Source organism: Tauraco erythrolophus, chromosome 6 (genome assembly GCF_009769465.1).
Source record: "Tauraco erythrolophus isolate bTauEry1 chromosome 6, bTauEry1.pri, whole genome shotgun sequence".
NCBI classification, from domain to species: Eukaryota; Metazoa; Chordata; class Aves; order Musophagiformes; family Musophagidae; genus Tauraco; species Tauraco erythrolophus.
In genome coordinates this window covers 49,794,974-49,817,900 of record NC_141470.1, presented here as the reverse complement: position 1 = coordinate 49,817,900, position 22,927 = coordinate 49,794,974, and the positions used below count along the sequence as shown (strand labels likewise).

Sequence of the window (22,927 nt, the reverse complement as noted above, 5' to 3'; positions counted from 1 at the left end):
ACCGCTTCCTAGACTTTGATTAATATTTACAGCATACAGTTTCTAATCTCACAAATCTAAGAGGCTCCTCTAGAGAAGCCTTCCACTCAGAAAGGCAAACTGCTGCGTAACTTACTGTCACTATAAGATGTTTAATTTTTTTGTGATTCTGTTCCCTTCCAAAACACATCAATTTTTATATTAGACCTTCTATAAGGAGGTGCTGTGACTGCTTTTTTTCTTCTAGCTGCATATCTTTTGATAAAGACTGGAAACCTTTGTCCTCAATGCACATAAGATCCAAACTACCTCATTTTCTTGGTTTGGGAAGAAATGTTTTGAACAGTAGGATTCAAGTTCAAGGAAACAGGATTCTGGCAATTTCTGTTTCTGACTTAACTAGAAATATAATGATAAGAACCTTTATTATGGTATTTCAGCATTTCTGCCTCCACTCCTGCACAGAAAATTATCCAGAGGAGGTACAACTTTAAAATGCATCAGGATGTGAAGGAGGGAGATTCAAAGTTTGGGTTGTGTACAGCTATCATCAGCAACTGAAATTCATAAACAAACATGTGACAAGAATTACAAGGACATACACCTCATTTAATTTTAGTGAAAAATGCTGGATTAGGAGCCCTCCAGAGGGACACACTGAAGAAAAAAGTCAGTGGTTTGCCGGGAAAAAGGAAATGGCCCCTTCTCAGCTGGGAAAGCTGGAACTAGAGGGCTCTTCTAGAACTTTGAGCCAAGTTACTTAGAAATCTCTACAGAGATGTTACAAAAATTTTACACCCCCATCTCTCTGCTGTTTTAGATGGGTAGGAATACACTAACATCCAAACTTATTGACAGCTATATGAGACTCCCGTATAGATGTCCTTCACCTGGATAGCCACAGAGTGGAAGACTTTAAATTCTAGTTCCAGCTTCTCTTGGGAGTTTCAGAGGCAGTTTAAAGAATTTACGCACAGAGGAAGTTGTTCTCGTATTCAATGCAGTTAAAGTCCTTTTCCTCTTCTTGTGTAATATTCAGAGTATTTAGGCTGACTGATTTTTATTCTGATGAAGTCTTCTGATTGTCCTGGTTCATAGATCAGCTTTCCTGTTTTTCTTAAGAGAAACTACCTTATCTTTTCGGGTGGGTAGGGTGTTTTGTTTTGTTCCAAAATTAAGTCTGAGTCAGCCAGGTGTGTTTTAGCATCAGGTTTGCTCACTGTAGTTTATTGAAACAAGGAGATTATTTTTGTTTTGCATAGAAATTTGGGGATCATTAGCCAAGGGATGTGGGGAATTCTTCTAGCCTCAAACTTGTCACTATTACACACCCACACCCATGAGTAAATTATTTCACTTTGCTGTCATACAATGAATGCAGGCTCTTAGAAGGTGCCACACTGACAGCTTTGAAGTCTACAGAACAGGTTTTGCAGAGACATCAACAGTCCCAGTTCTCCTCATGCACTGAGCCACTGTGATTGACTATAAGACAGCCTCAGTTATACTCAGAATCTAAGTATAACTTGCCATCTCTTAGGATATTCTGTTCTTTCCCTATCCAGAGGTGTCCCAATTATATGGCCTTTTTCTTCCTCAGTTCATTTGAATACTGTCTCAGTCTGGCATGTATTTGATGAAAGGACCTCTAATTGTAATGCTGCCTTGTGAGACTGGCTTCCTTTGCCTGCTCCAGGAACTCCCCTCCAAATTGCCGTGGAGCGCTGCTCCTGTGGCAGTTTGCATTCTCACTACCTGTACTCTGCCTCACTGCAGATAAACTCGAGGAATCAGGTCGTCTGGGTTATTAAATCAGAACTTCTCACAGTGGCCAGTTTCACAGCATAATCAGCTCTCAATTATGCAGCATAATGGCAGTAGCAGAATAACCCAAATAAAAGAAAACCAAGGCTGATCAAAAAGGTAAATAAATTAAGCAGTAAGTATATATTTAGTGTGCTCACCTTTGAAAGGCTGGTAAGCGTATTCTGGTAGAGAACAGAGGCAGCTTTAAGCAGGCAGAATGGGGCTGGGTGCCAGCGGGATGAACGTTGCTCCATTCAGACGTGGTGCTGCGGCCAGGAGTGACGGAGGAAGGGCCTGGTGAATCCACGCCGTGGGTAATCCATCCAGGTATCTCTCAGGCATGCCTGCAAAAATTTATTTTTAATTGAAGATATTATTTCTGTAAGAAAATACATTGCCAATCCTAATCAAAAGGTGGAAATAGACATTCAGTCAACACTCCACGGCATTTTAAGCGAAGGAATTGTTGCTGAGAGAAGGGGGAGATTTTTCTCTTTTGGCAAAGAGAAAAAATGCAGTTTTATGAGAGGTACAAATTCTTGTTTGGCTGTAATAAACAAATTTTGCCCAGGGCCAGGGAGGCAAAGCTAAGCTAAACTTTCTCCTCCCCATCTCTAGCCATATCACTCTGCAGCTGCGCAATTCTCCAGGGATAAGCTCATGGACACACTAACTAGCTCTGAAACAAAAAGCTTCATTCTTTGTTTTTGGCAGGGAAAGCAGTGAGAAGCAGCAAGGCAGGCACACAGGTTGTGCTGAATCCTTTGGGATGATCTCTCCCATGAATCTCCTGGGGGTAGGACTGGAGCAGCAGCCTTGCTTGCCTCTCACTGTGAGGTATCCTTTCCCAGCTCTGTTGCAAAGAGTAACCACATTCAAAATGGTCTTACTTAGTCTGAGAAAATAAGGCTGAGTAGCCAAAATATCAGCCACCCTGCTTCTTTTGGGCTCTAGGGTTTTTCACTTGGATACCTAGATACAGTGCAGTTGAGTGCTGTGGCAGCTTATGCAGGTGGTTCAGCCACAAACAAGTAAAGACCTACAGGACCAAGTGAAGGCTGTAAAATACACTATCATCTGACATACAGAAAGCTAATATGGATCCAGTATGAAACGAGATCAGAGAAAGTGGCCCGAGCAGCAGTAACTGTGCCTCAAATTTCCTGTGTCTAGGCAGAGTTATCAAGAGAGTTGCCATAAACAAACTTACTAGCTGCCTGTGTCCTAATCTTCATGCTACTGTGGTTGAAACTGAGAAGAAACATGAAGCTATGCATGGATACGGTTTTGATGGCACTGATTTCTATAAACATTACAGAATATGAACATCTATACCGATACTGTTGACTTTAGCCACATACAAGGTCTAGTAACAGTGAATGCTTTAATGTTGTTGGCTTTGCTCATTCCACCTTGACAAATTATGGATGATATGTTTAATTTCCCATTACTGAACCTGACTGCTCCTTAGATTACGGGAGGACTTTTATTTTCTTTTGCTGGTGGAGAACTGAGGTACATTGTAGAGCTGTGCCCAAATTATATAGGAAGGTATGGCAGAGCAGGTAACTGAAATGAGCTGTAGCTAAACGCTATCTCAGTTCTTTCATGCGTATCTTCAACCCTGCCTGATTCTTCCTCATGTGTCAAATTCATCCAGTTTTCCTGCAAGAGAGTAAAGGCTCTCTTAATGCCTCGAGGTCTGAAAGATCTAGCCGTTCTTCCTTGCTTCATGAAGGTCTGTAGGGAAATAGCAAGAAGTTGGCTTCAACACTGAGATTATGCTGCAGATACTCGTCTTTCACAAAAGATGCAAACAGTGGTTTCCCTTGTATTTTTGGTGTCCAAGAGAGATAAAAACAGGAATGAATTGTTTCAGGCAAAAAGGAGAGAAATGGTATAAACAAGAAGCAAAAGGGATTATGCTTTCCATCTCTGTTGAGGGCTGCTGTACTCTGACTGTCAAGCTGGGCAGCAGTGCTCGTGCCTGCAGGGATAGACTACTTCTGAAGACAGCAATAGCAAAAACTGCCTTTCTACATTTTTATTTAGCCAGAAGATTTTTGTCTTTATGGTTAGATGAGGTAGTTACCAGCATCTCTCCACTGAACCTCTCAAACACACAAGCTGAGGTAGTTCTGTTTAGCTCAATACATACAGTCTGCCTTATAGGCAAGAAAGGTAACACAGTAAATATGAAATACCATCTCACACCAGTGCACTGTGGGCTTCCTCTTCAGCTTCCGAGGCACTTCAAAGCTCCATAGCTGTCTGGTCTCCAGCTGTCTTACAAACAACCTCTTCACCCATGAAGCATGCTGTGCGTAGGGGCAGTTGTTCACAGGAACCTAGAATACATTGTGTTCCCAGCATAGGTTCTTTACCTCCGGGGAACAGGAAGAGCCTGAGCTGGACTGTCCGCAGAGCTGTTTGCAAACTGTTCTCAGAAACAATGGCTGATGATTCATTTGGCATTGTCATCAACAATCCCCAGGCCTGCCTTTTAACAAACCTTCCCAAAATAAAGAAAGGAGACCTTCCCAGACAGAATCATGTATGTTTTAGAGGTGGATCTACAGAAGAGTAATCGAGGCTCAAGAGTGCTTGTAATCAAGTGATTACATATGCTTGCCTGAGGTCAGACACTAAGCTAGTTTAGCAGCTCTGGGACCCTTGTTCCTGTGTTGGGCTCACATGACATGAGCACACTGACTCATCCATGTGTGGGGATATATAAATGTCTGCTTACAACGTGTTTTTGCAAGTTTTAGTAATAAAGCCACATCTGTGAGGTTGCAATTCTTTCTATGGCAACAGAACACTGTCATCATCGACATTTTGACTTAAAAGATGTTACAGTTTGAAAAAGAAACTCAATTCCTTTTTTTTTTTTTTTTGTTTATGCAGAAGGTCAATGGTTTAATGTGTGTATCCTTTTAAAGTTATTTCTTTGAGTAAATATTTGCTGGAAGATATCCTGTCTGGGTGATATCTTTTGCAAACGCCTGATATTATGCTACCTAAACAAACTTTTATTCAGTAAGCCCCAGACAAGACATGTGGTGGCCTTTCTATAGGTATGTATCCTAGTATGATGACCGCCCAGGTGATATTACAATATCTGAAAATGAAAGACCCCAGAGTAGGGAAGATTGATGGTGTTTACCTCCTGCAGTTGCTAGCAGTGAAAGGATAATGATGATGGATGAAGACTAAGATATATTAATGAAGGAAGCTTGTACTACTCATCAAGGATGTGAGTTGACAGAGGTTAGATATCATGCTGGCATCTCTGGGAATGAAGTGTATCTGGTGAGGAGAGCCTACATAAGCACATAGGGAAGACATCCGCTCAAAAACAAAATTACGGATGTCTGCAACATGAAATACATGAAATATTTACCTAAGGAAGTTAGAACCATGCTAAAAAAATCCAACAAAAATGTGTCTACTGTACTAAAAAAAAAAAAAATTACGTGGAGAGAGGTCTAAATGTTGGACTAAAAAGGTGAAACAAAGAGAAGTGTAAATGAACAAAGCAAATCTTCAGCATGGGACTGCAGGGGATGCTTGTGGGTTGTTAAAGCACACATGGGTCCGCCAGAGGAAACTTCTTTCTTTCTGGTTCTTTTTTCTTTATAAGCTTTTAACCAAAAGCGAGTTATCCTATTAGACTAGTGGATGGAAATAGTTATGATAGGGGAATATTGAAGTCCTTGAAGCTCAGTTGATTAACAACATTTAAGGATGTAGCATATTACTTTTAAGCGGGGAACCTTAGCTTAAAACCCCAAAGTCTTAAAAAAAAATATTTTTTATCTCCTTCTTATCTTCTTCTCTTACATATCAGTAGATTAAGTCAGTGCTGAGTGTTTATTTACGAGTCCTGAAATACCAAGAAGATAACAAAAGGTATTTAAACACTATACATGTTGTACTTCATAGAGGTGGGAGGAAAATGTACAGAAATGTGCCCTTTCTTGGGATGCATCAACTCACACACCTTCCTGGAAAAGACAAAAGGGCAAAGGAAGAAAAAACAGCCATGAAAAAAAAACATGGACAACAGAAGCCCGTGTTGCTGTGCCACCTTCCATGTCATGAAAATACTTTTTCCAAAATTTGAAAGCATTTCTTAAGAGCAGTCAGCAGCTTTTTTTTTTTTTTTTTCTTTTTCCTTTTCAAAGTAAAGCAAAGTTCCACCCTTGCTGTCTGTCTCTCTTTTTTCTCCTCTCTCTTAGGGGAAAAAAAAAAAAAAAGTTTTGAGAATTTCATTTTTCTATTCACTGCAGTCCTGGCCAAAGTAAAGCCCTCTTTTACATTGACGTCAAGATCTTTACGAAGATTAGGGTTTCATTTCTCTATTGCAGCAATTAGCTAGGGAATGTATAAAAGGCTTCAGGGAAGCAAGCTAGGACTCCAGAGGGGAAAGCATTTTGCACCATAGGCAGATAGCAAGAGAGGGCGAGAGAACGAAGGCAGGAACAGAGAGAGGCGGAGGGGGGGGGTGTGCTGGGGAGGAGGGGGGGCGAGAGAGGGAAAGAGCGAGAGAGGGAGGAACAGAAAGTTTATGTACATAAACCTTTTTTTAAAAAAAGTATTGTTGCACCTGGTAGCTAGCTTTACTGACTCAGAAATGAGAGCTCTGTTCAGTGCTTAAATAGCTGAGAAACAATGGGATAGTGCAGAAAAGTTAACAATTAACAGCCTCAGCTTAAATTTGGTAACTGCAGGGAACTGGAAACACAGCTGCCTGCCTCTTCAACAAAATCAGGTCTCCTGGTTAAGGGAAGGATTTTTGTTAACATCTTAGTTTCTGAAAAACAAGCAGCTCGAAGTTAAATGGGTATCATGCAGTTACGGTTTTAACCAGCCTGCTCATATTTAACTATCTCTGCTCATTTTACAGAGAGAGGCTGCGAGAGGAGAGAAGTAGTGAGGCTTTTGAAATGCTTTTTACTTTACTTTTTTAAATGAGAGTGCAGGGTGAAAAAGGGAGGTGAAGGCATCCGGCTGAAGAGAAGCGGCAAGGAAGATGGGTCTGCTAAGTGTGGATTTGCTGATCACGCTTCAGATCTTGCCGGTCTTTTTCTCCAATTGCCTCTTCCTTGCGCTGTATGACTCGGTGATCCTCCTGAAGCACATGGTGCTGTTTCTGAGCCGGTCTAAGACCGGGCGCGGTGAGTGGCGGAGGATGCTGACCTCGGAGGGGCTGCGCTGCGTCTGGAACAGCTTCCTCCTGGACGCCTACAAGCAGGTGGGTACGCGGGGATGGGGACTGGCAGGGGTGGGGGGGGCGGGGGGGCGAGCTGCGAGGAACGTCCCTGTTGTCAAAGGAGAAGGGAAGGGAACGACTCGGTGCGGTGCAGGCTATCTCCGATGTTAAGTTCGGTGGAAGAGGTATAAGCAGAGAGGAGCTGTACTTTTAAGTCGGGGCTGAGGGTTCGCGAGGTTTGGGAGCTGCTGCCTCTGCTCTGCCACTACCTCTCTGAGCAGCCATGGCCACGTCAGTTAGTTTAGCTGTGCCACAGTTTCCCCACCAGTACGAGTAATAGTCTTCATGTTTATAAAGTATTTCAAGGTCTTTATGTAAGAATAATTGTAAAATGCTCTAGATAAAGAAGAAACTCTTCCCTCTGAGGGTGCTGAAGCATGGAAACAGGTTGCCCGGAGAAGATGGGGATGCCCCATTCCTGGAAGTGTTCAAGGTCAGGTTGGATGAGGCTTTGGGCAACCTGATCTAGGGGAAGGTGTCCCTGCCCACGGCAGGAGGGTTGGAACTAGACGATCTTTGAGATCCCTTCCAACTCAAACCATTCTATGACTCTATAAATTTCTTGCCATGTGAGATCCTCAGAGATTATACAAAGACTGCATCTTCAAATAGAGCTCTACATAGACAGATGTCATCTATGTAACATAGATAGAATTGTTTTAATTAGAGTAAAAGATAGCAATGAACCTTTATCATTACACTGGCATTTTCTATTACTCATATGTTAATTTTTATATTGGAGGAAGCATCCAGGTAAGAGTAAAACTGGGCATGGAGTGGAACAGTGAGCTTTTTTTCTCCATGAAAGCAGTGACAGAGGAACATGTCAGAGATTAAAAATGAACTTGACTAGCTGAGGGACAGCTGCCTGGTAATTTAAGTTAATAAAGCCAAAAGCAGTTATGCAACATGTACTTTTTTTTTCCGTGTAAGTGTTGTACAAACATTATGCAGTGGTACTGCCCAGGTCTCAAGAGGTAGTTATAGTTCCTTTTTATAGATTGAAAAGGTGGACCCAAAAAGATGAAATTTCTTGCACAGGCCACCCAGTTAGTAAGTAGAAGAACTGGATTCAGAGCTCTGTGGCTTCCAAAACAGTGCTTAGTCTGTTAATGTGTTGTCTTATTTAGACCATCTAGTTTAACATAACCCATGTGATATCATGAGGTCATAGGGGTCCCATCCAAATGATAGCTCTGTATCTTCTGAAATACTTAATTTCATATCACCTTCCCACCAGTCCCCTTTTGCCTCCCCCACAATGACTTTGCTCTTACCTAAAGATGTAAAGGGCTGATGGTGTTGGTCTTTGCTGTCTTTGTGATACAGAATACAAGCTGTTTAGCCTGAAACCCAAGCCACGGGGATGTTAATTTTCAGTGTAAGAAAAATATAAATAACATTAGCTTTTGCCAAATGGGTCAACCTCTTACTGCCACCCTAGAAATCAGCCAGCTGGCTACCCAAATAAAGTAATGCTGAATGAAGCTCACTATTCTCCTAGCCCTTCTGGTTTCTGTTTTCAGTCTCTTCACAGACACTAAGTAAGTATATTTTACAGTGGCCTTGTTAAACGGGCCAGTGGACACAACTGTTCCCATTTTACAGACAAGGCAAGGCAGGACAATTAACGTATGACTTGGTCAAGGCTGCAGTGGAAGTTAGTAGCACGGCTCTGAAACAGCCAAGTTTCCGATTCCCACATTTGCAACCTGTATGCCGCCCAGGGTCTGGAGAAGGTGTGGAGCTGTAAGGAACCTTATATCCATGACATATTTTCAATCTCATTTTGTTTAAATAACACAAAATGATTTAAAATAAAGATGTCACATGCCTTTCTGTGCTTTCCAAAGTCATACTTTGCCTTTTCCTCAGCACTGTTGATGTCAACCATAGAAAGTAGAGGGAGGATGATTCTGTTCTATTTTTGGTGTTGGCAATGAAACTCATACCTTGAACTTTGCTATTTAAAAGCTCTCCCTTATCACCATTAAATGATCTAGGTTATTCAGGCCAATCAGGCTTTAAGGTCCTTAGAATGAATTCTGGGCCTCAATGAACTCAGCAGAAAAATGCATATAAAAATAAATAAATTTTATCACCTTGTTCAAAAAAGGGGAAAAATTAATTCATCCAGCTAGCCTTAAGATGAAACTTAATTAACCAATAATTTGTGGAAAGACAGAAGATCATTGGAAACCCTTGATTGTCACAAAAAGGTAGATAAGAGTAGAAATCAAACTGTAGAGGGGACACAATAAACTGAGGAGCAATATTAGCAGACTAAGAGTCATCACCTTCACAATAGAGGAGAATCTTCTGCTGCTTATGTTAGGAAGAGAAAGAAAAAAAGAGTTTCACCTGGAAAGCTGTACTGGTAGAGTTGAAAAAAATTGAAATATACCCTGCTTTGTGGCATGTTTAAAAAGCATGAGAAATAGTGGCATGTATTAAATATTGTCCAACAAAGCATCTTTTTCCTTAAATTATCTTTTTCTAAATCCTGCATAGGACTGCCCAGTTGTGGTATCTTAATCTTAGCCAATTAGTGAGGATAGGAAATAAAAGTCTAATGGAGTCAGGATACTAAACAGCATGGCAAAATGCAGTCAATATCATAACCGGGATTGTTTATTGCTCCAATTTGCTAGCTGAAGCCAGATCTCAGCAAAGTACTTAAGCAGGTGCTTAAGCTCATTCCATTGAGTATTTATGGATAATCACCACTTTTCAGCTAGAATAGCATAATTGCAGATGTCTGAGATAAACCAAATCTAGACTACCAGTTAGCAGAAGACTGGATTAAAGCAGTAACTATGCTTGGTTTTTGCTATGTTTTGTGTCACTTACACAGAACTCTTCCTGAGTACATTTCATAGCATTTTTTTACAAAAGTACTTGATGTAAAATTTCTATTCACAAAAAAAATTTACTGGAAGCCATTCCAGAACAACTCTGTGAGTAGATGCTAGATTCTGGATTAAAGTAAATTTATTGCAAGAACGGAGCTCTGCCTTGAAAGCACACAGACTGTCCCAGAATTAAGTGATTTTGTTTCAAGACTAGCGTGTACAAGAGCTGATCTTGGAATAGTTAAAGTAGAGTATATTTGAAAACAGCATTTCTGATGCATTTTCCCTTCTATAAAAACTTCTGAATATCTTACCAAAATTTCAACTTGCTTTTGTTCTGCTTTTTGTTATTATTAAGTATTATTGCACGACTTTTTGGTTTGGGCATTTATTTCATTGGCAAGATTATTTAGAAACAGTTGAAGATTTTAACATCCTCAGTGCGGAAGCAATGCAGAGTTTGTTATACTGTATATAGAGTATATTCAGTGTTCATTTTTATTGGACCATTCTATATGACTTGTTTTCTCCACATTTTACAGTCCCACTGGAATCAAAGTGATTGATCTTTTGTTTATTTTTATTTTCTTCTGTAAATTTTATTGGTGATTAATATATATCTTTTTATTTTCTTAGCTCTGAGTTCAGTATTTGTCACACTCAGTGTTGATATTGTCTACACTGCACCAGCTTTGTGATCTATACAACATCGTCCTTCTATTGTTTCCCAAGAGGCAAGCGTGTCTTACATTACAACAAGGGAGTCTTTAGAACCACATTAATTGCCATAACAGAGATAAATAGAGCTAGTAGTCAAATTACATTAACTATATATAATTGAAATAGTGCAACTGTATTGTTTAAATGTTGTTTTTTCTAATTTAATATTGTGCTCTATCTACAGAAATTAGTGGATTGACTCCTGAAGAGCAAATCATGTATGTGTGTAGGTATTTACACTTTCATATGTGTTTGTATGTATATAGATATACACATGTGTGTGTATCTGCCTCTATATATGTACATACATATACGTATATGTGTATAAATGCAAAAATACACACACATAGGCATAGATAATCTGTTCTTTTAGTAGTCAGTCCACTCATTTCTCTGTATATGTGTGTATGTATACATACGTATAGATATGAATGCAACCACACCTACTGATAGGAGAGAAAAAAAGAGATTTTTGAGAGGGTGTTAGCATGCCTTCTGCATGATTTATATAGGCCATTTGTAGAAATGCCAGTAAGGCATTTGTTTTAGCCCACAGGATGTATACTTAATATGCCACATATCTTACAGAAATCCAGATAAAAAGCTAGAGAAGTTTTGGAAAAAAAAAAGTATTTACTTTTAAAAGGTTTTTCACCTGCTGAGTTCCATGCTTTATTTAGTGCTGGGTGAATACGCTTTCTAGGATTCAAAAGGTGAGAAATTTTTATCTTAAAATGCTTTTAAAATGGGTACAAAAAAGATTGCACCCATTAGCAGTGCCAGGAGTGAGGCCTCGTGCTGGGAGCTTTGTGTTTCAGCCACACAGAGCTACTGCTCTGGGTCTCCAGAAGAGAGCTGTAAGGTTATCCTAGAGGAAATCCTCCCTCTTCTCCACCTCAGCGCTATGCAGTTAGGAGGAAGACCTTAATGGCCGTGGTGCACCTATGGGAGTAACGTGCACGTGTACACATATGCACACGTATGTAAATGTACGTTACAGCCCTCAGAAGGATGCCGATATCTCAAGCGATGGATGGTGATGGGTGTGTGTATGTACTTGTACAGCTCTTTACTGTCATCAGAACGGGCCAGCGCAAGCTCTGGCATGACAGACCCAGCACAGAGGAATGGTTGGCACAAGATCCCAACTTCACTGCATAGGCCAGCGCTGGATGTAGCAGCGACTGATTCAGCCATCACCCAGTGGGATTTTCCTGAGATTTCAGGGAGGCGCAATTGAATTACCTTTGGTTGCTTCTGCCTGCCTGATAGGTGCATCATTTATTCCTAAAAAAAAATCCAGTATGCAAAGCAGGACAGCCCGAAAACTGTCATGTTAATTGCATGCTGCACAGCATTATCACAAAGCTGTATGTGAAAGTAATATAACAACATGACCTGCTGTTTGGCTGTCCAGTAACTCTTTGCTTTTTGGGGAAATCTTTTAAAGGTTGGAACGAAGACCTCTATACTTATTATTTGTATTTATTTTGTCTGGCATGGTAAGGAAATGTCTTTCTCTGCATTTAACAGCGATAAAGGGAATTTGTGTAAGAGAGCGTGTTGTGTAGTTTCAGGGTTTAGAACTAGACATTGTGTGGTATTAAAAATATTTTACTGGTCTGACAAAGTTCAGCCTTAGCAGAATTGTTTTCATTGACGTTTTCAAATGAAAACAATCATGAAAGAAGCGAGAAAAACAAAACCAAACCACAATTAAAACCTTTCCTGCAGTGTTTGGAACATAAATTCAACAGGATTTGGGCTTGTCATTGTCATTATTATTAAAACATTGTCGTTATTATTAATATATAATCATGTTTGTTACAGTAGAATCTGAGGACCAACCTAGACCAGGGACCTATTGTACTAGGCAGTGTCCTAAACAAGAGGAGCAGACAGTTTGTCCCATGGAGCTTACTGTTCAAACACTCCAGACAAAGGGTAGGGAAAGGAAGATGAAGACTCCCTGTCCCACACCAGGTCTCATCCTACCCATTTCATTTTGCAGATCTAACTTCATTTCTTCCATGCCACTTCTTTGCAGTCTTCCATTTTCACCCCTATGTGCAAAAAACTGAGTGAAAAAAGACTGCTTGCCCTTTTGTCAAACCCTTGTGAAAACCCCCTTTGGCTGTGCTAGACACAAAATTATCTCACGGGCATCACCCAGGAAAAGGATCATACCCGGTACTTCTGCCTCAGCTCTGCCTTTCCAATGAAACCACCACTGTGCATTCATATAGTGCTAAAGCTGGATGAATAAAAGAATTAAAAAATAATCCAAATTAACCTCAAATGTCCTCCAAGTGCTGACTTAACATAAGGCTGGTGAAGGCCTCTGTCACCTGTAGATAGAGTCCACAAGGGCAGCCAGAGGCCTCGATGTTGTCGGCCATGCTCCCATCTTGAGGGAAACATAAGCCCTTAAGAAGCTTGCTGTAGGCTCCCGGATCAGAGGAACTGGAATTATCCATTTTCTTTTAAGAGAGCGCAAGGCAAAAGGCTCCTTTATGCTTTCCCTCTGCCATGCATGGTCATTTGTGGGACTGGCAGTTTTTAAATACAGAAAGAGGCATTTGACTAGTTATTTTTATCTGGACTGTGCCCTTTTAATTTGTCTCCCGCTTCCCTCCCTCAGCTTCACACACCTGATCCTAAATAAAGACTCTGGACTCTGGGAGAACTCAGTCAATTCCAGTCTCTGCTCTCCAATCTGAATAACGGAGTCTCTTAAAGCAAGCTGCCACCTCCCCATGACAAATGCAGAGCTCCCACTCCCGTAGGCAACTCCAGACAAGGGCTTCCTGTAATTTTTATCCACTTTTATGCACGACTCTGGGTCATGTAAATAAAGAAAACAAAAATAATAATTTGTATAATTCTCCAGCCAGAGTCTGATTATGATTTGAATGAAGCACTGAGAAATACTGGACTGTTCAGAGGCTATATTTAGCTGAGTGGAATCAAATAAAATCAAAGCAGAGAATTTGAAAAGGATCAAAAAGCTCCAGGGATTCAGTTCATTACCAATTGCTGGACTCCAGTCCCAAACACAGCATGTCCATATTTAAATGGCTAATATCACAGACTGCTAATTGTCTGGCAACACCTATTTTCTTTAGGGGGTTGACACAGCCTAATGAGTCTGCCAAACTGTTTGAAAATCCCTCTTGCAGGGAATGAAAGCCGTATTCCAGTGTACGGGATCCCAGGAGGGTTCTGCTAAAGCTGATAAAAGCAAAATGAGAAAAAAAGAAAGGTAAATGAGGAGGTGATGTTTTGTCCATGGGGCTTTTCCTAGCCCTCATGCAGAATGTACAACAAAGTTAGCAGTATGTGCTATTTCTAGCCTGCAGTTTATGAATAGGGCTTTCTTTCCCAGTCCTAAGTCTCCTTCATTTTGCAGTCTGTGTGCTAAAGCATCAGCAACCTTGTTCCCTTTTCGCTCCGCGTGCAGACTGGGAGAAGGCGCTGCAGTACCAAGGCTGTCAAGCAAACACAAAATTCACACCAATGATGCACGTCACCGCTTTGGTGTTGGGCTGGTGCTTGCTCTTGCTGATGGCCAGGCTGGCTCTCGGATTTGGTTGGCCTACCTTGCATGTCCCACACAGGCGGCGTGGGAGGGGATGCCTGCGTGCTCAGCGGGTTCCATCTCATCGAGAAGGCTGGCACCGAATGCCTGAATACTCACGCACATAAGTACGTGATTACAGAAATGCTGGATCGCGTGTGAGGGGAATTCTGCTAGTTTGTTTCTCAGAATTTATATTTTGCCTGCCTTTGTGTAAAATTTCAAAAGCGGTTTGGCTGAATAGATGGGGGGTTTTGTTTGTTTTCTCATTGCGTAGATTTTCTTTTCCAAGAGCTATTTTTTCTTTCACTAAATAACAACAAAGAAGACAGCCAAGGCCTACAATGCAGATGATCAGCAAGGATGATATTGTCATCCTGTGTCAATCGGTTCCCTAGCCTGGTGAAATAAAGAGTCCCTTTGGGAACGTCAGCGCTTCATCAAGACCAATTAGTGGAGATGCGGCTCCTTGTGTTTAAGCATTAACGACTGGGCAGGGCTGCTTTCTGGAGTGCCTGACACTGGCATGGAACAAGGCACCGACCTAATTACTCCTCTACAAGAGCAGAAAATGCCTCCTGAATGCCTGCTTGGCAAGGATGTCTCATTAAGGGGAAAAAACCCAACACAAACACTCCTAGAAACAGAAATAAAAATGATAGGTAACCTGCGGCCATGAGACTTACTTCATGGCTGTGAGAAAAGAAGAGAAACTACTGTAAGGAGACATAGGGTGTATTTGTGCTTTATTTCCTAAATCCATCTATTTTTTTTGGTCAATAAGGAGCATGAGAGACAAAAGGCAAACTTTCGTTGTTGGAGAGCGGTGAAATAGGTTGCTGCCTTTGGTATCAATGCTAAATAGTACTTGAAGGGCATTCTCATGCTGGTGTTTGATGGGAATTGTTTTGTTAATCTGTTCCTTCAGGGTCTGTAAACTCACCTAGGAAGACAAGTGTTTGGTAGGCCTGAGCGAAGAGTTGGTAATGAAGAGCTTACAATATGTAGCTTCTCTTTCTGCTTAAATATGATTAAGAAGCAGACTGTGTTTTCCCAGTCCAAGAGTGTTGGTTAAGTATTTTCAGCAGTAATCGTTTTGTTAAAATAGAGCCGAAAAAGTGGGAGAAAACAGCTGCTCAGATGTTTCTTGTCTCCTGAGCAGCTCTGTTCATTGTTGAGTTCTAGTTCCTTCTATCCTTTTTACCTTTATTTTTCTTCTCTTCTGAAGAGTGCCAGCAAATATCAGAAATTCAAAGTGTGTTGCTTAATTGTGATTTATGAGATAAATCACATGTTATTACTTCTTTTCTTTGACTGGATGAGCGCACTCCTAAATGCTGAGGTCCATTATTCACCCAGGGAATGGGTGCAGCACAGATACTTACATGTCAGGCTTTGCCCCAAAGGCATATTTTGGGCAAGCTAGCTCTCAAAAAGCATTTGCTTGGTAGTGCAAGAACAATTAAACTTTCTACGTAGAGAGGGATCTAGTGTTTGTGCAGAGGTGCAGATGTTGTGTTTCTTGAAATACACCTCTTTTGATAGTTACCAATTTATCACCAAATGCTGAGTTGTCTAACTGACTTATGGATCGAATGTAGCCCTCAGGATGATGATATGGCCACCACATGATCTTGACCTGTGGCCCTCCTGCTTTGCCTATCTTACTGCACAGAACGGCAGTGAGAAAAGAGATGTTGAATAGCTGCACAGAAGAGTACATACTACCTGCTAGGATGTAGGTGGCCTGTAGCAGCACTTCTTAAATGCTGCAAGATGCTTGACAGTACTTCGGCCTGAGTCTCTGAGCCTGTCTTTCTCCAGATAGATCCTTTCTTCTCAAAAACGGGGATACAGCTCTTTTCCTTCCTTGAGTTCAACGGACAGCCCACTCACACAGCCGGTCTTAAACTGGTCTATTTCAAACATGGCTTGCTTTCAAAGGCAAATGAGCACATGGCTCTTTTTTTTTTTTCTTTTTTTTTTTTAACTGTTACCAGGGCTCTAGCAGATAGCAATGCTGCAGATGCAGGTTTACAGGGAGAGGCCACAGAGGGCTGTGCTTTCCTGGGGCATCACTTTTTTCCCTTGCCTGTGGTGCAGCTGCAGCTGCGTGTCCCCTGGTCCCAGTGGTGTGTCCACTGCATGCTTGGCCTGGAGAGATGTGTGGGTCTCGGGCAGTCTTTCTGTGGCTCTCTTCCTTGCTGATTTCCAAGTGAATGGCAGCAGAGTTGTGTCTCAATTTACCCCATAAACAATAGCCAAAATTATGTTTATATCATGTGCCAACATGCTGTGAGACTTTCTCATGCAGCTGTGAAGCCTGGCAGCTTTAAGGGCAACATCTTACAAACTTTGCTTTCGTTAGCCTCTAGCTTCTATTGCTATTCTGATGAAATAATGCTGAGTCATGAATAACTGTAGATTTGTTAAGGTAGTCAGGTTTCTCAGGGAGAACTGAAGGATCCAGTATCTACAATATACTTGCCTTTGGATCTGTGTGCAGCAGCAGTCACATCAGTTAAGTATTCACTATTAACTCAGCTTCTTACTCATTCACCGTTAATGTCTATTGACTTCAGAAATAAATAAAATATGAAAGACTTCAGAATTTGGCCCTGTATGTTTCTTTCAAAGCAACACTTCTGAACATAATCAAATAGACAGGAGACAAAGATAGATAGAAAGAGTCAGGGAAATACAAAAGGATAATTGCATTGTTGTACTAGAGCTTGATGTTAAAGGCAGATACATAGGAATTGCTGTGGCAGAGCTCATTAAAAACTAATTGTCTTATGTAATACCATTTTGTGGTTCTGTAGCAGTTATCAGCTAAGGATCTTGGAGCCCTCTGCAGGCTCCACCTTATTCTGGCAGTGCCTTCTGTGTGCACGTACTCTCTCTTTTTTGTAGGCAGGGAAGTAGAAACAGGTAAAATTACTTTTCCATGATTGCCTGGTGGCTCTGAGTTAGATCAGGGGTTAGAGCTGAGAACAGTTCGCTTTCACCTCATCGTACTTCAACTGTCTTATAACTTTCCCCTTTTCCTGCTGCTTTTCCCCCAATCATCTAGAGAAACGTTGTGGTAGAAGGAAATGTGTCACTCAATTACTGATGAAATTACTGCAAAGTGGTTAGAAAACCCTTTGGAGAGGGCAGTCTTGGATGGTTCACTGTCAAAACAGAGTGATATACTGAGTGGGGGTCTGCAGAGATCTCTCTTGTGTTTGGTACCCTGAGGATTTTCATTCTTGGACTGGAGGATGGAGGAGAATATACACGTATGAAATCTACAAGCCTCTCAAAATGGAGAGGCTCTGCATGTGTTGTGGAGATCAGGAACACAATGCAAAATGATTTTTGAGAATTGGAAAAAGGGCTTGAAATATAGGATGCAGTTCAACAGGGCCAAGTGCAAAGCACCAAATTCAGGATGGACTGATGAAGTACCCAAATCCATGATGGGGAGCAACTAGAAAGGCAGAAAAAGGAATCTAGGCATTATAACTTCTCACTAGCTAACTGCAGTCAACAGTCTTCTGTTTGTCCAAAACAGTTGTGATGTTTTGTAAAAAGCAAACATCTGGAATGTAGAAACAGGTGTAGCCTGTGAGATTCATGAAGTCATTGTTTGATTATTCTGAGAATTAGTAAAAACTCTTTTGAAATTTTCAACACTGCTCTTCAAGAAAGATGTGAACCAAGTGGAGCGAACTCAGAGGATGGCAGTGAAAAAAAAATCATGTCTAGAAAATTTGGCTTGCAGAGAAAAGTTAGAAGAAACTCCAGGTAGTCTGTCTAAAAGCAAATAAGAGTCTGCAAATACGTAAGAGTGGACAGGACTATGTGTGTAGTGGACAGGACAAGATAATTTTTGATAATTTGCTATATCCTCATGCTACTGTCCATGCGGATAATTTGGTGTACTCTTTGAACAAGTAACTCTGTTTATTTGAGGAGAGTAGTCATAAGGATGCTGAACAAGCAAGTCACACTAACTTGCTATGTTTTAATTTGTTTTGCCATCAGGTCAAACTGGGAGGAGAAGCTCCAAACTCCAGCGTAATCCACATAGCCAAGGACAGTGATGGCAGCAGTAGCAGCTGGAAGAGTGTCAGTGGCAAGTGTGGAACCAAATGCCACCTTCTGGATTTTGCCAACTCTGAGCGGCCACTGGTGGTCAACTTTGGTTCAGCTACCTGACCACCGTTCACAAGCCAGCTGTCAGCCTTCAGCAAGCTGGTGGAGGAGTTCTCTGGTGTGGCTGACTTTCTGTTGGTCTACATTGATGAGGCTCACCCATCAGATGGCTGGGCTGCCCCTGGAATCTCTCCCTCTTCATTTGAAGTTAAGAAACACAGGAACCAGGAAGACCGATGCGCAGCTGCTCACCAGCTCCTAGAGCGCTTTTCCTTGCCACCTCAGTGCCAAGTGGTGGCTGACTGCATGGACAACAATGCCAATGTGGCCTACGGTGTTTCATTTGAGCGAGTATGCATTGTGCAGAGACAAAAAATTGCCTACCTGGGAGGCAAAGGCCCCTTTTTCTACAATCTGCAGGAGGTTCGGCTTTGGCTGGAACAAAACTTCAGCAAAAGATGAAATCCATTCTCTACAGAAGCTATGATGACAGATATGTCCCTTTAAGGTGATGTAAAAGGGAAAAAAAGAAAACATATGCTGGTTTGAATAAGGCCTTTCAGATAATTGCAGGAGAACACATTTGATAACAAGGTCAAATGAATGTTAACTAGGAAAAGAAAATAAAACAAAAAACTAACTTCACAGAAACATTATTGTATGAAAAAAGAGTCCTACTCCTGCATTCTCTATGGGACAGAAGAGATGAAGAGGCTTCTGCGAAAAGGTGCTGCTGACAGCAGGAAGAGTGGTGAGATAAGACCAGTCTCCCAGGAAGGTGAGATAAGACCAGTATCCCAGTAAGGTGAGATAAGACCAGTCTCCTGGGAACCTGTCTCAGGAAGTGTGAGCCCTGGGGTGAGCCAGAAGCATTACTGCTTGGAAGGCAATCCATGGAAAGGCAATGCTGTGCATTTCATCGGAAACGCTTCTTTACCCTTCTGCAGCCAATGCGAGTGACCTGAGAGGAGCCAGGGGGCTTGCAATTGCTTGGTGTAGAAATGCAGTGGAGTGTAGCAATTGTCCTCTCTCCTAGAGATTTTATTGTGCAAGAGACTGGAACCACCATGCAATGCATTGTGCATGCAGACTGGCTGCTCAGCTCGAGATGAAACATTGTATGCTGGTATTTGTACTCTCTGTGGATGTCTCTGCATAGCGTATGAACTATGTCATTCCATCTATATGTTCGTATCCAGTATGCAGGCCTGTGCCTGCTGAGAAAGATGTTAAAATCTATGGAGTTGGATTAAAAAGGCAAAGGTGATCACATAAGCCCTTTACAGTTCGAAAACTAAAAAACCTGGACTATTTGTAAGAAAACAGCGAGAACCATCCAGAGCATGCATTGTGAGACAAAACTCAGCTGATGCCAACCAACCCTCGGTTCTCGGAGCTGACAACACACATTTATCAATATTCTCTGGTTCTCTTCTCCGTTTCTTTACCTGCCTCAACCTCTTTCTGTCTAGCAATAGGCTTAAAGGCAACTTCATTTTTAGCTTTTTAAAAAATAACTTATTTCTCTCTTTTATTTTTATTTGAGATAATGTCCTTACGGATGTATTTTGGAGATGGGGGAACTTATACACAACTTTACCTCATTGAAATGGAAACCTGTCCTGTCATCTACCCTATTAAATGTAGACATGCTGATTTTTGCTATGTTAGATACCTGCAACTAGTTTATTGCTACGTTAGTTTGTCTGGGAGTTAAGTTGTTTGCGGCCTTGGAATGGATTAGCTGCAGTTCTGCTGTCAGATGAGATGATAGTCTGTTTCACTTGTGTTCTTAGAAGCCTTCCCAGAGAAGCAGGGAGGACAAATAGTGTGAATTAATGTGAATAAGTGTAAAAGATGACAGAATTTTCTAACAAATGGGTCTGAGGAATTATTATGTTTAAAGAGATACTGTCAACTTAGAGTGTACATTAAGTGTAGGTATTTCTAAAACTAAAATGATTTAATCAAGCCTGATGAAAAGACAAGTTTACAGTGAGCTAACCGATTAGAGCCGATAAATGAAAACCCATAAGGAGATGAACTATCCAAGTTTTCTCTCAACTTTGACAGAAACATGAAACAGATAAATAGGCTAAGTGGCAAAAATAATCAAATGAATTCTTTTAATTTCTCATCCTGCCAGTTGTCTGGAATATGATATATTAACACAGGAAAGAAGAGAAAATACATACATAAATATTTTCATTTTCACAATGTCCCTTCAATATTGTGTATTTCTTCTTGCTTGGCTGTTGGTCAGCTTAGCCAATGTACAAGGCATCTGGAAATGTGTTTTCAAGCACAGATCTGAAATAACGATAGTAACGTGAGTGATTTCTCCCATATTCAGGTTCATGCTTCTCTTCCTTCTCACATTTTCCTCCACATGCTGTTAAACACACACACACACACACACACACACACACACACACACACACGCACGGTTTGGTAATGTGTATCAAAAGAAGAGTGTAAAGAATGGTCTTCAGACCTTCTGGTGAGCCCTGCTTCTCAGAAGGCATGTGTTTGTATGTGTGTATGTATGTATGCATTTATGTATGCATACATATGTATATAGTATATTTTTATGTATGTATACATACATGCATGAACACGTAAGTGATGTCTAAGACCAATAACAACAATAATAATTCTCTCCTCCCATTCATTAATTTTACTGTAACTCATTGCTCAGTGTGGAAGATTGTTATACATTTTCATGACTATCTGGGATATATAACTGATATTTTTAAACCTATCATAGAAACAGTAATGTAGCCAAACCATGTGGTTTATTTAATCCAGTATCCTACCTCTGACTGTATCAAATGCTTCAGGGGAAGGTGCAATAATTTCTTCTGGAATTTCCATTGGCTCCAACGCTTATTATTTTTGTCTTATCTAACATGACAGTTGATCCTTATGAGAGCCTGATTCTGAGTTTTGAGATCTAAATATTTCTTGAGGTGGGGAATACTAAAATCAACATCATGTTTAAGAACAAAAAAACTCAAATAAAACCAGACATTTTTTTTTTCAGATTTAACTTGGCTGCTTTTCAGTGTCACTCTCATCTCTTGCTGTTGTATGCTAAAGCAGTATAAACAGGAGTGATCTCAATTTTTCTTCTGTATGTCAGTGATTATACACTCTATATAGAAATTCACATACTTTTTGTTTGTTTCTTAAGCCAAACAATAATTCGCATTCTTATACAGGTCCATATCCTTCGCCTGTCTCTGAGTCTCTTCTGGTTTTGCTACACTGTCCTTTTACTCAGGCGAGTAAAGCTGTAGACATTACTCCAAGAGAAAATACTTACTGATATACCCAACACAACATCTTTTCCTTGTTATATCTTATTCTTCAGTTATCTGAAACTTTATTAATCCATAGCAACTCCATAGCCTTTGTAAAACTTAAACTAGTAAGTCTTTTATTTCTCTCTTTTCCCCATCATTTATCCAGGAAATGCTAGCCAAATGTTTAGCACAGCTGTTGAAACATACCTTTAGCTCGGAGGAGAGAGTCTGAGTTAGCAATTCAGTTAGTTAATACCCCTTTGCATATCTAAAGTTAACAGTTATTTTTCGAGTCCATTTCCTCCTTTTGTATTGCCATTATTTTGTCTTTTTATTCATAGATGCCTGTTCATCACACAGTATAAATGAATTATAAAATTGGCTCCTGAAAATGGGAAATCCAGAAGGATTTTCCACACGAAAAAATACACAATAACTTTATTTCTTTCTTTGGCAACATGAATGCATTACCCTGCCCGAAAATTAAAGATAGTTCAGCCTCACTGATTATTGAGACAGAAGTACATTTTGTGAATCTTTAAATTTCCCCAGAAAATTTGTGGTCAGAAAGCAGTGGGAGTATTTGAAAGATAAATGGTCTTAGAGAAAAGAAATATCTTTTGTAGGTAAGTGGCTGATAGAAATACAAGCTCTTCATTTTTTTTGACAAAATTAAAACATTTTTTAGAAAAGGTTTTCAATTAAACTTCATACATTGTCCTCAGTTAATGATAGAGGTGGCCATATGTCAGATATCCAAAATTATTGTAACAGTGGCTTGGTGTGGGTCCAGGCAGAAATTTTGCTACCTTGCTAGCATCGTACTTCACAATTGGTCTAGTCTGCTGTGAGGCTGGATTTACTTGTGTCTCTTAGTCTCCCTGTTTGAGGGCACTAAACCATGTCACTTGGGGTGCTTCAGTGTGACATACATATTTGAGCGATAGCTCACAAAATAGGTCCCTGAAAGTATTCTGGAAGGCTACCGTATATAATGGAGACCCCAATACTGTGTCTCAACATTAGTACAGGAAACTTCCAGTACTTTTTCATTTTGAGCAAGGTAAAAAGCTATTCTGGGCTATCATTCTACAGTGTTCTGTGCTTAGCGTCATTATTTAGCACTGTATAAAATGCACATAAAACATTTTGTACAGATGAAAATGATAGCATTTTGCTCTTGCTTGTGTAGACAATGACATAAATTTAAGGCAGCAGGAAAGCATACCCTGTCTATTAAAAAGAACTAAATATATTTCAAAATACATTGTTG

The 22,927-nt window shown here is 40.6% G+C and overlaps 1 protein-coding gene across 1 annotated transcript; it reads left to right on the top strand.

The window, feature by feature from the left end:
* The first annotated feature begins 6,820 nt into the window (after positions 1-6,820).
* Positions 6,821-18,856, top strand: DIO2 (iodothyronine deiodinase 2). Its single transcript, XM_086613832.1, has 2 exons — positions 6,821-7,042; positions 18,239-18,856. Exons 1-2 carry the CDS (start codon positions 6,821-6,823, stop codon positions 18,854-18,856), a joined length of 840 nt encoding a protein of 279 aa, XP_086469958.1.
* The last annotated feature ends 4,071 nt before the right edge of the window (positions 18,857-22,927 follow it).